Source organism: Ochotona curzoniae, unplaced genomic scaffold, assembly GCF_017591425.1.
Source record: "Ochotona curzoniae isolate NIBS_2020 unplaced genomic scaffold, NIBS_Ocur_1.0 contig_908, whole genome shotgun sequence".
NCBI classification, from domain to species: Eukaryota; Metazoa; Chordata; class Mammalia; order Lagomorpha; family Ochotonidae; genus Ochotona; species Ochotona curzoniae.
The window spans coordinates 21,528,667-21,546,083 of NW_024466607.1; the positions used below are offsets into that span (position 1 = coordinate 21,528,667).

General features: G+C 50.8%; 1 protein-coding gene across 4 annotated transcripts in view; it reads left to right on the forward strand.

Moving 5' to 3' along the window:
* The first annotated feature begins 270 nt into the window (after positions 1-270).
* The window catches only part of FLNB (filamin B), a 131,151-nt gene continuing 114,004 nt past the window's right edge, over positions 271-17,417 (forward strand). For 3 of the 4 annotated variants that reach the window (XM_040994693.1, XM_040994692.1, XM_040994694.1), the window contains exon 1: positions 322-719. In XM_040994693.1, coding sequence (XP_040850627.1) covers positions 428-719 — 292 coding nt within the window. In that variant the 5' untranslated portion in view covers positions 322-427. Of the gene's footprint in view, positions 720-17,417 lie in introns of all 4 variants that reach the window. The other variant, XM_040994691.1, reaches the window with a different exon arrangement.

Below are 17,417 nucleotides of genomic sequence, written 5' to 3' on the forward strand. Positions count from 1 at the left end.
CCCTTGCTTCCTTCAGCTCGGGGCTGGCCAGCGGCTCTTCTCTTAAGAATCCTGACGTCCTGCGGGGCAGCTGAGCCCCAGCTCCGGACCCCTTGAGGCTTTAGCAGGCCGGGAGACGCAGTGCCTGCTCCGGGCGGTAGGGGGCGCGCTTGGCCCTGGGACTCCCCTCTCATTCGCCGCTGGAGAAGCGGGGCGGGGCTTCGGGGGCGGGACGGCCCAGCGCGCAGGCGCGCCGCCAGGCGCCTCGCGCGGTCTGAGGCGGGCGGCCGCAGATCAGCCCCGGCCGCGGCTCCGGTAGCAGCGAGTTCGAGCCCCAGTCCCTCTCCGCTTCGGTTCTCGCTTCGCTTCCCCGGCACTTGGGCCTGCAGACGCCGCCAGTCCCCGGCAGCAGCTCGTTGTTGCGCCTCGCGCCCCGCCCGCCGCCAGGATGCCGGTGACCGAAAAGGACCTGGCGGAGGACGCCCCGTGGAAGAAGATTCAGCAGAACACGTTTACCCGCTGGTGCAACGAGCACCTCAAGTGCGTGAACAAGCGCATAGGGAACCTGCAGACCGACCTGAGCGACGGGCTGCGGCTCATCGCGCTGCTCGAGGTGCTCAGTCAGAAGCACATGTACCGCAAGTACCACCAGCGGCCCACTTTCCGGCAGATGCAGCTCGAGAACGTGTCCGTGGCGCTCGAGTTTCTGGACCGCGAGAGTATCAAGCTGGTGTCCATCGGTGAGTACTGGGCCCAGGCTCCGGCCCCTTTGCACGCCCGGGAGCGCGGGCTGAGCTTGGGACCGACGCGGGGAGAGGCGTCCCGGGAGTGGCGGACGGGGGCCGACCCTCGCCCGGTGTCGTCCCCCCGGGGTTGGGACCTGGTATGGTCGCCATCTGCCGTGCGCCACGGCGGTTCGCTCCGGGGGCTGCGTGTGGGTGTGGGCGAGGGTCAGGGGCGCGGGAGAAGGGAAGAGGGACCTTTCTCCGCGCTCCGACGGCCCTAGAGCCGAGTCTCTAGAAACTCCCCGCTTCTCCCCGCGCTCCAAGGTCAGATGCACCCGGGAGCGCTGGCCCCGCTGCGCCCTGTCCGGTGATGGGCGTTGGCTGGGAGGCGGGCGGGGGAACCTGGACCGTTCTCTGTGCCTGAGGCTCTCTGTGCCCGAGGCTCCCCCGCCCAGGTGGACTCCGGGACCTGGGACCCTCCCCCGCCATCGCGGAATGGGTGTGGGCCTGGAGTCTGTGGGCCTGGGAGCCTGGGGTGTGTGTCCTCGCTCCTGCCTGCCGCCCCCGACGCAGCCCTGGCCGCCAGCCACCTCAGGTTGAGATAATCCTAGTAATTGCCTTGTCCAAAAGAACGACCACTAGGTCAACAGCTTGCCCAGTTCTCCCCCAACTCCCGCGCCCGGGTTCTCTGAGGTGCCCTTAGACCCATTTTACAGATAGAGGGTGGAGAGGGCTAACTGGCTTGCCCGTGGTCCCAACAGTAGGGTCCTGGTGAGAATGAGAGGAAATGGGGGACCTTTAGGAAGAAGGCTTTTGTTTCCCCCTCCTAGTCCCCCCTCAGCAGTGGGCTTCCTGAGAGAGAGTGGGGAGCAGAGGCCCCCACTTTTTCTGCAGCGGCTGCTTGGGAGAAGAAGTGAGCTTGAGGTGTCTCCCTTGTAGCCCTAAGTCGGTAGCTGCAGGCCTCCAGGCTGGGGCTGTGGGGGAAGGGGCAAGGAAGGTGTGCACACCCGCCCCTAGCTTAAGCAAGCAGAGCAGTGTGTGTGTGTGTGTGTGTGTGTGTGTACTGTGTCCACATAGCATCTATGTGTGCAAAGAGAAATGTGTCTGTGCAAAGGCAGTTTGTGTATCCACACAGCCTGTGTGAATGGTGTGTGTGTGCAGGGGCCTCACTGTGGGTCTTGCCAGAGAGGGGCTGGGCTGGTCCCGGACTGGTCTCTTCCTTAGGTGTGCCCAGCACTAGTTCTCTGGTCCCTCCCTTGGGACAGAAGGCCATTAGAGAGACGTTAGTGACCAAAAATGGAGGTGGGTGTGGCTGCTGGGACTTTCTCTCCAGGCAAAAAGGGGTTCCCCCTGGGCTGAGCTTTCTCCGGGCCCGCCCTCCCCTCCCCCACACCTGTGCTGCTAGGTGGGGCTGCTTCCTCCTCCCCCAGGGGTGGCCCCCACCCGCAGGGCAGCTACTCAGCCCAGGGAGGGTTACCTGGGTGCTGTGCTCCTCCGGGTAGGGGGAGGCTCATTTCCTCCCTCTTCCGGGGACACCCTCCTTTTCAGAAGCCAGCCTCTGCCCAGACCACTCTGTAGGTCTGGCTGGGTCCAACTTGGATCTGTTCTTTGTTTTAAAGATGTGTATTTATTTAATTAACTGAACAAAGAAACTTAAAGTAAACCAGGAGTATCCAAACATGACAAGAAATCTCTTTTGAAAAGTTCCAACCACAGTACCAGAAAATCCCAGCCTGCGTAGTGTTACCAGCTGTTACAGAGGCAGCAGCTGCTTGCAGTGTGGCGCACTCCTCGGCCGAGCCCCCTGCGCCCACACACCTTGGAGGGTCTCAAGAACCCGGTTCCCCAGCCTGAGACCTGCACTGTACCCACCCTCTAGGCTGGATCGCTTTCCTCCAGGCAGGGCTTGTGGGCAGTGGGCAGCTTCTTCCTTTCCCTGTTGCCACTCTGAGTAGCACTTTTTTTCTTTTCTTTTTTTTTTTTTTTCTGTGAAGTGATTTTGTGGCATTCCTAGGTCAAAAGGTGGAGCCATCACATTCGTGGCCTCTGTCACTGGTTGCCTACGTTGCTCTCCAGAAAGATCTCTGAGCAAACAGGTTTTCCAGCCTCTGGAGACCAGAGGGTGCCTGGCCAAGTGTGTGGTGGGGGTGGGTAGTTGCAAGCCTGAGGCTTCTTCCCTCTGCCCTAAGGGCTTGTCTAGGCTAGGATCCTTCAACAAACAAAAAGGGCGGGGGGGGGGGTGCTCTGTCCACCTGACCTGGCGCCTCCAGCACCACTGCCTGGTGTTACTATAGCCCCTTTGCGGGCCACCACTAGTGTTCTAGCGGCTGCTGGCAGTCAAGGCCCTCCGTGAAGACTCTGCTTAAGCAGGTCCCTAGGAGGGCTGAGGGCTGAGAACACCGCTGCCTTTGTTAGTGTTACTGTTTCTATGTAAAGATGGGAAGCTGAGTGAAGTGTGAGGTTGCTTGCACAGACAACCCAGGGACTCTGAAAATGGTGACTACCCAGCTGTGGAGTCTGAACCTTAAGCTGGGATCAGTAACCGACATCCTCTCTCTCAGAGCTCTCCCCCCTCTTGTTGGGGTGTGGGGTGAGAGCAGGATACCTTTGACCTTGAGATGGGGTTGGCAGAGCCTTCCAAAAGTGACAGCTTTAAGCCGGCTTGGCTGTGATGAGGGTCCCAGGATCACAGCTGGAGGTGGATGGAGTCGGTTTGCCCCTTGTGTTGAGGTTGACTTTGTTGTGGGATGACTATGTCTTCCTTATTTTGTGTTTCGAGATTTTTCTGGTCCCCAATGAATGTCATTTCAGTCTATGAGCAAGGAAAGGCATCTTTGAACAAATACAGGGTTCTGCACGTCTTGGCTGACTCCCGACCACGTACCTTGTGGGACTTGTGCGTACGCCCAGCTCTGGGACATGAGATGCTCTGACAGCTGCCAGAGGACTGTGGTTTTTCTGCCTCAGATTCACTGAATGACAGCTCCAGCTATTTACTCACAGTTGTGGTCTGCTATAAGGTGGGGCCCTTCCAAAGCTCCCTCCAGAAGTTGAAAGTCTTCCTAAGTTTGTTGTCTCCCAGGCAGTTCACACCGAGACCTCAGCATGTTGAATTTTGTTTGTTTGCCAGGAACTGGCAGTTTTATTTACTTGTTTTTCCAAGAACACTTTCTGACATTGAGTAGTCCAGCCAACTTGGAAAAGAAGGGGTATTCTGGTCCCAGAATGACAGTCAGAGCTGCACAGAAGTGTGTGTGGTGTGTTTAGATTTGGTCTTTAGAGGAAGTGATCCCTTCCTTGTCTTACTTCTACCAGGCCAGTGGCAGAGCCAGTGTGTGCCCTGATGACTTGGGGTCCCTGGGCAGAGCCTCCAGGGTGGTGGGCTCTCCTCTGCCCCTTCTCCCTCCTTTCCCTTTTGTTCCAGCACCATCAAAGTCTTGTCCGAACAAGTCTCAACTTCTGCTATTTCCTGAGCTTCCCAGAAAAAGGCCATGTGCTGAGCAGTGTCTGCTTTCACAACTTCAAGACCATTAGCAACAAGATAGCACCTTACTGTGAGATGGAGAAAAGAGCAGGGAATGTGTTGTTGGTTTAAATCCCACCTGCTACTAAGTAGCTTTGAAGGAACTTCTCTGCCTTGGTTTCTTTATCATTAAAATGGGGATAATTACTACCTTCTTAAAAGATTGTTATTAATAAGCAAGTTGGTATTTTTTAAAGTGCTTGGAGCAGTTCATGATGTGGAGTAACTGCTATGTGAGAGCTTGTTAAAGGAATCAGGTGTTCTCTTATTAAAAAAAGAAAAAATTCATGTACTTGAAAGGCAGAGTTATAGAGGGAGGGCGAGACAGAGACCTTCCATCTGCTGGTTCACTCCACAGATAGCTTCAATGGTCAGAACTGGCTTAGGCTAAAGCCAGTAGATTGGAACTCCATCCTTCTCCCATGTGGGTAGCAGGGACCTAAGCATTTGGAACATTATCCCTTCCCTTCCCAGGCACATTATCAAGGAGCTAGATTGGAAACTAAGCAGGCGGGGCTTGACCCCAAAGCTCTGATACGGGATGCTGGCATTGTAGGCTGGGGTGGGGAATGTGAGAGATGTAAGGCAGCTTAGCTCCCTGCAGCATGATGCTGACATCCCAGTATTCTCAAAGTAGCTCTGAAGGGTTTCAACACTGTTTTGGGGGAGCCTACTTGGAAGGCTCCTGTTGATTCTCTGAGGAAAAGTGGAGGGAAGAGCTGCCTGCCTGGTGGGTATCGTCCCTGAGGTGGGGGTGGGGGTGGATGGTGACCCGGTTTTGTTATGGCTGCCTCCAGGGCTCTTCACACCAGTGTCGCTGGACCGGTGCTGCAGGCGGCTGGTCATTCCAACCTCCCACCCCGTTCAGGAATCTCTGGGCCAGATTACTTCCAGATGGCGGCCGTGCTTCTGGCGAGCTCTCCGGCTCAACAGCCCTGGAGCTGGCGTGCCAGTATGCAGCCGCCTTCATTCTGATGGAGCTCGTGCTCTCTCAGGAGGGCTTTGATTGGGAGCCAATCACTACTCCCACCTTCACAGGCTGATGCTGTGTCACAGAGTTAGGGTGCTGGTCCAGGTGAGGGTGGCTGCTGTGGACCTGCCTGCAGGGGCGCTTGGTGGTCTGCTTTCTCTGTTGGGAAGCCTCCAGGTCAGCGCAGCTGGGGTGCACAGGGACACTGCCCGGGGACTTGGGACATAAGTCTAATGTCAGGTGCCTGGATTTCTTTTTCATTAAGGATGGATTGAGAGCATTTGCTGGCAGGAAACAGACTTGGAAGCAGAGCTGACACTGGAGTAGAACCTAGTAAGTGCAGTGTGCGATGCAGGCAAAGAGCGATTGAATTGCCACGTGTCTGCCCCAGCCTGCCTGGGTCTGATACCCAGCCTCCACTCTGCTTTAACAGCTGTGCATCTATAGCCCGCTTCCTTTACCTTTCTGAGCTCATCTTTTCCCGTTTGTAACATAGAAGAGTGGTTGTTATCCAGTGTGCTGAGAGCATTATGTTTGTCTCTTTCTATTAGTAATGATTATTCGTCCTTGTGAGTAGGACTTTGTTTTTTTGTTTTTATTGGAAAGGCACATATACATAGAGGAGGAGAGACAGAGGAAGATCTTCCATCTGATGGTTCACTCCTCAAGTAACCGCAGCAGCTGGTGCTGAGCCAGTCCGAAGCCAGGAGCCAGGAACTTCCTCCAGGTCTCCCACATAGGTGCAGGGTCCCAAGACATTGGGCCATCCTTGACTGCTTTTCTAGGCCACAAGCAGGGAGCTGGATGAGAGATGGGGCCGCCAGGATTAAGGCTGGCGCGCATATGGGATCCTGGCATGTTCAAGGCAAGGACTTTAGCCACTAGGCTACCTTGCTGGGCCCAGGACTGTTTTTGAACCTAAGACCAGGACTTCGTCCTGTCTTCCATCTAATCTCTAGTTAACCCAGGTGTTTCTTGAGTCTACTGGGTGGACCCGTCCCTTCCTGCCAGCTTGGAAGCTCTGAAGGAAATGGGAACTCTTTCTTTCTTTCCTCCCTAGCAGCTCCGTGAAAAACCTGCTCGGAACTTGAGCTGGTCATGTGCCTGGAGGAGGAACCTCAGGATCCAGGGCTGTACCTTCTCCATGGGGGGAAGACAAAGAAGTTGCTTTCTCAGACAGAGTAGGGCTTCTCGAACTTTCCGGCACGTCCAAGTTCCAAGGGATTTGATTGAAAAGGTAGCCCTAATTCAGCTGGGCTGGCGGGGGTGCGGGGTAGGGGGGGCTGAGACATGTCCAAGCAGCTGCAGATGCTGCCTGGGGACACGACTGCGAGTAGCAATGACCTAGATGGCAAGCCCTTTAAAGAGGAGGAGCACCTGCCGCCATGTGGGTGGGTTCACTTGGAAGGCTCCAGGAAGGAAAGGGGCATTTAACCTGAGACCTAAAGCTTTACAAGAATTAAGCAGGTAAAAGGCTGCTGAGGGGTGCAGCTGCAATGGGCCATCTGACTGGGGATCTCTGCTGTTGATTCAGTCGGTCCTCGCAGTGAAACATTAGGGCTGTGCCCCTTTTTCATGTGTCTGTCATTAAAAAAAAAAGATTCATTGGAGGTGATGTTGTGATTGAGTTGCTGTCTGCAACACCAGTTATCCCATGTGGGTGCTGGTTTGAGTCCCAGCTGCTCCACTTCTTTTCTGGCTCCTTACCAATGTGCCTGGGAAAGCACGTTAGAGAAGGATAGCCCAAGTTCTTAGACCCCCTGCTACCCACGTCAAAGACTCAGATGAACTCCTGACTCCTGGCTTTGTCCTGGCTCAGCCACTGCTGTTTGCAGCCAATTGGGGAGTGAACAAGAGGATGGAAGATCTGTCTCCTCTCTATAGCTCTGCCTTTTCAAATAAATAAGCATTCAAAAAAAAAGGATTAATTTATTTAAAAAGCAAATGACAGAGCCAGCAAGAGGGATACTCTGCAGATGGTGGCAACAACTGATTCAGGGCCAGGTTGAAGTCAGGAGACAGAGACTTGATCCTCATTTCCCACATGGGTGCAGGGGCCCAAATACCAGATTCGTTAGTAGGGAGCTGGATTGGAAGTGGGGCAGCCAGGACTTGAGCTGATACTCTGATATGGGATGCCTACTTCAATAAGGAGAGGCCTAACCTTATGTTGTGCTGTAACACTAGCCCTTCTTGTATATTTGTGTGTGATGTACACAGACTTCTCTTGATCTACATATGAAATATCAGGACAGCTTACTTTAAGATAACATATCCAACTATCTGATCTGCTTTTTTCTCGCTCCAGTGGGTTACCTGTATGTACCCCTGGAGTGGATAGATACCGTTTGCAAGTACCTGTGCTTTGGCTTTGAGTTTTTTGAGCTTCCTCTCCCCATATTGTTCTGTATTTAAATTTTAAAAAAGATTTATTTTTAAATTTTTTTATTGGAAAGTCAGATATACGGAGAAGGAGAGACAGAGGAAGATCTTCCATCCATTGACTCACTCCTCATCATTGAGCCTCCTCTGGGTCTCCTACGTGGGTGCAGAGTTCCAATGCTTTGGGTCGTCCTCCAATGCTTTCCCAGGCCACAAGCAGGGAACTAGATTGGAAGCGAGGTCACTGGGATTAGAACTGGCGTCCATATGGGATCTCTGCATGTGCAAGCTAAGGACTTTAGCCACTAGGCTCCTGCCATCAGGCCATAATGTGTTCATCCTGTCCTGAACCTCATTAGACACACCACCAATCAAACATGTCCATCTGTTCATATAGTTGTGACATCTTCAGCTTGTGGCAGAGCAGGTTAAGCCACCGTCTATGACTCCAGAATCCTATACAGATGCGACTCCTCTACTGTGTATTCCACTTCCAGTTCAGCTCCCTGCTGATGTGCCTGGGAAAGCACTGGGAAATGGCCCCAGTGCCTGTCCCCTGAAACTCAAGTGGGAGACCCCCCAAAGAAGCTGCTGGCCTCCTGGTTATGGGCTGGCCCACCCTGGTTATTGTGGCCGTTTGTGGAATGAACCAGTAGATGGAATATCTTTCTCTGTGTGTATAAATAAATCCTTGTGGAGGGGAGATATTGACCTTGATACAGCATAAATATGTGTGCTGTCACAGTGCAGTTCTGTATAGACCAGGGATGAGCCCTCTCCAATCTCCTCTTGGAGTTTTGCCTGGCTTTATTACCAGTTTTGTTCAGAATCCTTTGGGGAAAGGGATGATTTTTGTGTTTTTTTTTTTTGGCTAGGAATATCTTGGTTCTAAAAGTCTTGTGAAGAGGACTCAAATACACCCCCACAGTGGTGGAGAAAAAAGAGAAAGGCAGTATTTAATTTTCACCTGTGATTATCCTGAGACGCTAGACTTTATCATTATAACCCCTTCCCCCCTAATAAGTTTACCTAGATGAATAAATCCACTGGAATGAGACATTTCAATAGAAGTGGGTGCTATTTCCTGCTTTTAAAACAATGACAATGGTCTTCCGTGCCATTCTGCTAGAAGACATTGTAAATCTAGTTATTCATTAAACATGTTCAGTAATAACTGAGTTGGCTCAGCTTACTTTATAATCAACAACATTTTCAATACTTTCTTTTTTGACTTGCAAAGTGATCCTTTTTATTTTTTTTTAAGGTTTATTTAGTTGAAAGGTAGAGTGATAAGGAGAGAAAGAGGAAATTTTTTAAAAGATTTATTTTATTTTTATTGGAAAGTCAGGTTTACAGAGAGAAATAGATACAGAGAAAAATGTCTTCTGTCCATTGGTTCACTCCCCAAGTGGCTACAATGGCCAGAGCTGAGTCGATCTGAAACCAGGAGCCTGGAGCCTCGAACCTCTTCCGAGTCTCCCATATGGATGCAGGATCTAGAGACTTTGGGCCTTCCGTAACTGCTTTTCCAGGCCACAAGCAGGGAGCTGGATAGGAAGTGGAGCAGCCCAGATATGAACTGGTGCCCATGTGGGATCCTGGTGCATGCAATCCAGGGACTTTAGCCACTAGGCTGCTGCGCTGGACCCAAAGAGAAAGAATGAACCACTGGTTCATTTCCATATGGCCTCAACTTCCAGGGTTAGGGCCAGTCCAAAGCCAGGAATTCAGTACTCTGTCCTGTTCACCTGCATGAGTGGCAGGGTCCCAGACTTGGATTGTCTTCTGCTGTTTCTCCAGGCATGCTGGGATATGCTGCTTTGTCACCTGTGGCACCTTAGCCTGCTGTATGCTGAGGCCTACCCTTTTGATGAACCTGATGTCCATTTCTGAGTAACTCAAAATCTACCAAGGCACAGTTGCCTTATCTTGTTTCTTGTTGCTTAATTTCCATGTAGTCGAGTGTGTTTAGCCAAGATTTTTCTTGTACTACTCAAGCCTGGCTGTGAGTTATTTTGATCAAATGTCTGACTTCCTTACTTGTCCGTTCATGAGTCCCAGCTCTTCTTTTAAGATCTATTTTTATTTCTTTTTTTTTTTTTATTTTTTTTTATTTTTTAAAGATTTATTTTTATTATTTTTTCATTGGAAAGGTGGATATACAGAGAGGAGAGACAGAGAGGAAGATCTTCCGTCCAATGATTCACTCCCCAAGTGAGTGCAACGGGCCGATACTATGCCGATCCGAAGCCAGGAGCCTCTTCTGGGTCTCCCACGCGGGTGCAGGTTCCCAAAGCTTTGGGCCGTCCTCGACTGCTTTCCCAGGCCACAGGCAGGGAGCTGGAAGGGAAGCGGGGCTGCCGGGATTAGAACCGGCGCCCATATGGGATCCCGGGCGTGCAAGGCGAGGACCTTTAACCACTTGCGCCACCGCGCCGGGCCCTATTTTTATTTCTTTTATTGGAAAGTCAGAGAAGTCAGAGGAGAGACAGAGAGGAAGATCTTCCATGTACTGATTCACTCCCTAAGTGACTGCAACAGCCAGAGCTGAGTCAATCTGCAGCCAGGAGCCTGGAGCCTCTTCCAGGTCTCCAACCTGGGTGCAGGGTCCCAAGACTTTGGGCTGTCTTTTATTTCTTTCCTAGGCCACAAGCAGGGAACTGGATGGGAGGTGGGGCCGCTGGGATATGAACTTGCACCTATATGGAATCCTGGCATATGCAAGGCGAGGACTTCAGCCACTAGGCTACTGTGCTGGGCTCCAGTGCTGGCTCTTCCGAGTAGTGCAGGTCAGAAGTTTGATGAGGAACCCTGTCCTGCTCCTCCGGATTGGCTAGACTCGGTACCAAGCACATACTGTAATGGTGGTGGCAGTAGGCGACTGAATATCTATCTGATATCCCACGGAGTATTTTCACATCCTCACATGCTTGATGCTGACCTGCATCATGACATGAACTCGGGTCAGCACCGTTTAAAGTGAAATGTGTGCATTGTAGTGAGAGGAGAGGATATGGTGCTTTCTCCCATACCCCTCTTTCCTGTTTTGTTCTTAAAGCTCTGCTTTTTGGGGCTTGACTGATGTGAAGTTGAAATTTTCTACCAGGCCTAACTTCAGGGGACCCATATGTTCTGCCTCTCCCAGCACCTGGAAGCTTTGGGGCCCTTTCTGCAGTTCCTGGAGACATTGCTCTAGTTGTGCCCTGGTTTTTGCATGTTTCCCAGAGCCAAGGATGTCCCTGCAGCCCTGGATGATGGGGGCCAGCTAGAGTGAACCTGGACTTCCTCCAGGCTTCCATGCACATCATGTATAGAATCCTGAATGTATGCTCCAGCATGAGAGTGTGTGTTCGTGGCAGTAGGGTAGGGAGTATTCCTGAACCAGTGGGGCCGGGAGCTCTTTGGGGACACTGGCTGTTCATTGGCACAGCTGTGCCTGTCAGAAACAACCTCACCCACATCCTTTGCTTCTGCTGCCTTTAAACATTAACTAATGGGAGGGTGTATTTGCTGCTGAGCTGAGCTGAGCGGCTGGAGCTTTTGTTTCCAGGCCTGGCACTGGTGGCCCTGGCCGTGGGCAGCTTGCTTCCATTCCAGGCAAAGGCCTCACCTTCAGGCAGCTGCATGGGCAGGCTCCTTGTGGAGCCCAGCGAGCATGTGTTCCCCCTGGGGGCTTCTCCGCGGGCCCCATTCACAGTTCAGCGGCAGTGCTGGCCTTGTTGAAAGGTCTGGGTGTTAACACAACCCTCCTGTTCTCTCTCTCTGAAGGCCCTTTATGCTGGCGTGAATTCCTTTTCTGCTGGAGATCTAAAAGCTCTTTTGACTAAATGGGTCACCTTTCTGGGTATTTTCATAAGGCTGGTCAGCCTTGGCCATACCAGAGACGACTGTGCTGGCATTTCCTCCCAGATATAAAGACAGCCAAAGAGCTTGAATGATGTTGGAACCCAGGCTGGAATTTCAGTGCCAGAGAGCTATAGGGAAGTGGGTGGGGATTTGCGGCAGGGAGCGTGTCTATTTGCTGCCACCCCTGCAGTCCAGTCAAGAAAAGGCAGGCGACAGCCACCTTCCCTTCGGTAGACGGCAAGGCTGCGGCCTGCCTTCCGTTTGTGCTCTGTTCGCCTGGGGGACTTGCCTCCGCAGTGCCCAGAGTGGCTGCATCTGATTCCTGGATCTCCCCTGTGTTGGAAGAGTAATCAAGTTCCTTTCCTGTTGGTGCAGCTTGGCTGCCCTGTACCTCCCCGAAGTGCAGGGTCAGATTCCAGGGAAATGAGAATGATTTGGCATCTGGTAGCTTGTCAGGAGCTCTGCTGTGGTTGGGGCTTTTTGCCCAAGTGACTGTTCCATGGTGGCATAAAACAGCCAGAGATGGCAGGGAGAGGGCACGTGATGTCTTCCCCTAGTCCAATCAAAGACCTTTGGATTCTGTTTTTTAAGATTTATTTATTTATGTTTGAAGAGCATGCTTACAGAGAGAAGGAGAAACAGAGAGAGGTCTTGTATTTTCTGGTTTATTCCCCAAATGGCTGGAATAGGCAGAGGTGGGCAGGTCTGAAAACAGGAGCCAGAAGCTTCTTTTGTCTCCCACATGGATACCTGGGCCCAACCACTTGGGCCATCTTCCACTGCTTTCCTGGGCCATCAGCAGAGGCTGGATCATAAGAGGAGCATCTAGGGTTAGAATTGGTGCCCACATAGATGCTGGCACCACAGGAGGAACAGCCTGCTGTGCCACCATGTCGGCCCTTGACTGTGATCTTAAAAGACCTTTGTGTTAACTAAGTAGAGTCCTGGGTTGTGTTTGGGAGAGACAAGGTTGGAAGACTTCAGGATGTGCTGCTGGTGGGGTAGCTCTCTGCCCCCAGCAGAGTCATGCATGTACAGAACCCAGAAAGTGTGCTGAGTGCAGGTCTGCCATGGGCTGGCTCCCTCCTTAGATGGCTGCAGCAGCCAAGTCTGGGCCAGGCTGGATCAAGGAACCAAGAGTTCATCCCAGTCTCCCATATGGGTGGCAGAGGCTCAAGTACTTATGTCATCTGCCACTGTTTTCCCAGGCATATTAACAAAAAGCTGGATCAGAAGTGGAGTAGCCAGGACCAGTGCTGAGGCAAAGTGGATTACCCTGCCACCTGCAGCTCTTGCATTCTATATGGACACTGGTTTGAGTCTTGGCACCCGTGAGGGGGACCTGTAAGAAGCTCTTGGGCCCTGGCCATTGCTGCCATTTAGGGAATGAACCAGCAGATGGAAGCTCTGTGCCTCTTTCTCTTCTCTCTATGTGTAAATCAACGAAACAAAACAGAAAGTAGGATAGCTGAAACTCAAACCTGCACACTAGTGTCACAGCTAGCTGATTAACTCATTGTGCCACAACACCTTGTATTTTGAGCCATGACTCTAGAGTCAGCGTTTCATTCTCTGAACAGCTATGCCTCGTCTCAGCTGTTGGAAAACAAGGTCTGCTCCGCGCTGCCATGTGAAGCTCAGAAATGGCTTTACATTGAGAGTTGTAGTAAGTGTAGTAGCAATTCCATCACGGTGACTGTGTGTTGAACACTTACTAACGGCCAGGCATTGTCATAAATGCTTCTCAATAGCAGCCAAACCCTGTTGCAGCTCTGAGATGTAGTTGTTATGTAGGAAACCGAGGCACATCCTGATAGTGAGTATGTGGCTGTTACTTAAACTCTCATGAGATTTCTTTATTATTGAGGGGCGGGGAGAACCAGTAAAAGCACTAGCTGTCCTGTTTATTCCTCAAACGGCTGCAGCAGCCTGGGCTGGTTCATGCCAAAGCCAGAAACTCCATCTAGATTCTCCTTGTTGGTGCCTGGGGCTCGGCTATGTGAAACGTCATAGTTGGCCTCGTATGTGTGCTAGCAGGAAGTTGGAATAGGGATCTGTGACTTGAACCAATAGGAGATTCAGGCTTCCCAGCTGACGACTTACTGATAAGCCAAACACCTGTCCACATCAGCTGAGATTTTAATTCTGTGCTGTTTGCTTTCCCAAAGTGAAGTCATAGCCTGAGTGTGTCTTTGAAATTAACTTCTTGTAATTTTTTGGACCTTAAAAAGTTACACTTGTTGCTTTTATTTTTTCAAAGAATTACAATAACACGGAAAAACAGAAAAAACATACCACCTGTTAAGAATTTTAACTCAGGTCACAGCCATGTGGATGGGGATCAGAGTCCTGCTGCTCCTCCTCCCGTCCGCAGCAGCCTCCTGCTCAAGAGCCTGGGAAAGCAGTGAAAGATGACCCAAGTGCTTGGACACAAGTGAAGCTCCCGGCTCCTGGCTTTTGTGGCCATTCGTGGAATAAACCAGCCGATAGGAGTTCTGTCCCTTCCCTCTTTATAACTACCTTTCAAATAAATGCACAAATGCTTAAAGCTAGGATTTTACAAATCCCTCTCTGTTTTTAGGGAATTGTGCTTATAGATGTCTTTTGATCAGAATGGACAAGAGAGAGAAGTATTTTCTTAAGAGAAAGTGGTTTGGAAGCGCTTTGGTGATTCTGATGGTTGTAACAGGATTCATCTCGAGTTATTGCTGGGTTTTGGCCAGCATTAGAATTGGGAGTTTGCAAGTCCCTCTTTGTCCAGAAGTATGTTTTGGTTAACCATGGAGCATGAGGATGTTCCAGCCCCTTTCTGTCTTAAAAGTTTTTAGGATTAACTTTTGTTGGGACTGTTAGAGTCTCTCTCTTTTTTAAAAAAAGATTTATTTATTTTTTTAATTGGAAAGTCAGATATACAGAGAGGAGGAGAGACAGAGAGAAAGATCTTCCATCTGATAATTCACTCCTCAAGTGGCTGCAATGGCCAGAGCTGCGTCAGTCTGAAGCCAGGAGCCTAGAACCTCTTCCAGGTTTCTCACATGGGTGCAGGGTCTCAAGGCTTTGGGTGTCCTCTACTGACTTCCCTGGCTGCAGGAAGGGAGCTGAATGGGAAGTGGGGTGTCTGGCATTAGGATTGACGCCCGTATGGGATCCTAGCGCATGCAAAGGTGAAGACTTTAGTTGCTGGGTTACTGTGCTGGGCCCCAGAGTCTCTTACTAGTTCTTATGTTCAATTACTATTGGGACTTTCCCTTTTAACCCTGCAAAGACTCTCATTCTTAGCAGAATGTAGTTGGTAACTTGGTTGCCTCTTGCCTGTCTGGGAGGTTTTAGAAGCCTGGAAGCTGTGGATGCTCATGAAGTTTTCATGGTATTAGTGTTTGTAGAAGTCCCATTTTCCCAGTAGGCATTAAGACACTAGGCCCCTGGAGTCATCCCGTCTTTGATTACAGGCAAGGAGATAGAATGGAAACCACTTCCCCATGTGGATCACAGCCTGTGGATAAGATCCACCCTGCTGCTTGCTGGTGGGAGGCAGCATTGCCAGGGCTCAGTGACTTGGGCCATCCCGGGGTACCCTGTTGAAGATTAAGTGGTATAATCCCAATGCTGCCCTTGGCCCAGTTCTTGGATTACCTGCCATGCCCTGCCCCTCCCAGCCTTTCTTTCCTTGTCCTCCTCCTCTACTTCCTGGATGTGTGGTGGCCTTCAAAGCCTGAAGGAGGATGTCCTCTAATGATCTAGGAAGGAGAGAAGCATTTGGGAATATTCCCAGAAATTGGTCAAAAATGCCTCAGACTTAAAAGTCTGTATTCTGAATGAGGTGGCTTCGCTTTTTGATTAGCCTGTTGGGTAGGAACTGTGGGTCAATGGCATTTTCTGGTCATCTGCCAAACCTCTTGTAAGGACAGATACAGGTGCCAAGGGTTCCTCCATCATCCCCTCCTTCTCTGTTTGGCTACTGATTGTTTCCAGCTAAATCCCGCACCCCCACCCCAAAGGAAAAATACCATCCCGTTTTTATTTTATTTGAAAGGAGGAGAGAGATAAGGAATGCTCCTTTAGTTCTTTCTGTCCCTGGTAATGTTCTCTCCTCCCATTTCTTTCTTTCCTGGTTTTGTCTTTTTTTGGGAGGGACCACTCCTGGAAGTGGCTGTAATGTTTACTCAACAGTCTGCATCATGGCTCTGACCTCAGGAAACTGCTTCCCTGTACAAGTCTCGCTGCTGTATGCAGCAAAAGATGGTAATAACCTGCTCTGTGCTATAAAAGACAAATGTGCAGTCTGGAGCTCTGTAGTAAGTGTGCAGTCAGTGACACCTGCTACTGTTGTGTTATTAGCATCTGAGCTATGCTATAGGACCCCGTACCTGTCACTTACCTTCACAGAATCAGCTGCGGTAGCTCCTGCTGCTCCCTTTGGGGCTCAGTGGTATAGGATAATCCCCTCTGGCAACACGGGGGGGCGGGGCGGAGGGTGGAACGGAAACGTATGTTCCTTCTACTTTCCTCCATACCTGAGCCTCCTCACCCTAATCAGAGGCCCAAGTGGGCGTGCATCCCTCTCAACTATGTAAATAATATTAAAAAGAAATAATAATAAAAAAAGATTCAGGGCAATCTTTCAGCTTTTCATTCACGCTTGAGAATGAGGCTGTGTCTACTGCGTGTGCTTCCAGCGGGAGCCAAGGCTGGGATGTGTGAGCTGCTCCAACCCCCAGGAGTCTGGCTGGGCACTGCTTTCTCTCCCTTCTATCCTGGCCCTTTGGCATCTGGAATGGTAGTGGGGCTGCCTGTGTTACCTGCCAAGATTTCTGCTGCCTAGGGTGTGGCTTTAACAACCTCGTTTTCGTGGAGCTGGCGACAGTATTTTTACAGTAGAGCTTGGAACCTGGACCTCTGGACTTCTCCCTGTACAAACAGCACCAAGGTTGTTGCCAGCACTCAGAGACGCTGGAAACAGTGACTCCTGAGACCGGAATGGACATAGGAAGTTGGGGGTGGGGGCAACACTCAGAGGAACACACCAGTTTTTGTCTTCCTCGGCTGCAAGGCATTTGCCTGTTTGCCCAGTGAACACCAGCTGCCTGCTGTTTCTGTAACTGGGCCGGGTTTCTTTTTTCTTTATTATTATTATTGTTATTATTTTTAAGATTTATCTTTTTATTAGAAAGTCAGATTTACAGAGATAAGGAGACACAGAAAGATCTTCCATCCTCTGGCTCACTTCCCAAGTGGTCACAACACCCGGAACTGAACTGATCTGAAGACAGGAGCCAGGATCTTCTTCTGGGTTTTCAAAGTGGATGCAGGGTTCCAACGTTTTGGGCTGTTCTTGACTGCTTTCCCAGGCCAGAAGCAGGGAGCTGGAAGGGAAGTGGAGAAGCTAGGATATGAACCAGTACCCATTTGGGATGCAAGCGCATGCAAGGTGAGGACTTTAGCCATTAGGCTACAGTGCTGGGCCTCTCTTTTTTTTTTTTTTTAAGATTTATTTTATTTTTATTGGAAAGGCGGATATACAGACAGGAGAGACAGAGAGGAAGACCTTCTGTCCGATGATTCACTCCCCAAGTGAGCGCAACGGTCGATGCTATGCCAATCTGAATCCAGGAGCCTCTTCCAGGTCTCCCACGCGGGTGCAGGGTCCCAAAGCTTTGGGCCATAAGCAGGGATCTGGATGGGAAGAGGGGCCGCCGGGATTAGAACCGGCGCCCATATGGGATCCCAGGCGTGCAAGACGAGGACCTTAACCACTGCGCCACCACGCCGGGCCCTGGGCCCCTCTTTTTTAAAAAAATAATTTTTAAAAGATTTATTTTATTTTTATTTTAAAGGTAAAGTTACAGAGAGAAGGATGCACACAGAGAAAAATCTTTCACTTGCTGGAAGATCACTCCTATAAAGGCCACAATAGCTGGAGCTGAGCTGAGCCCCTTCTCCAGGCCTCCCACATGGTTGCTGCGGGCCCTGGGGTTTGAACCATCCTCCGCTG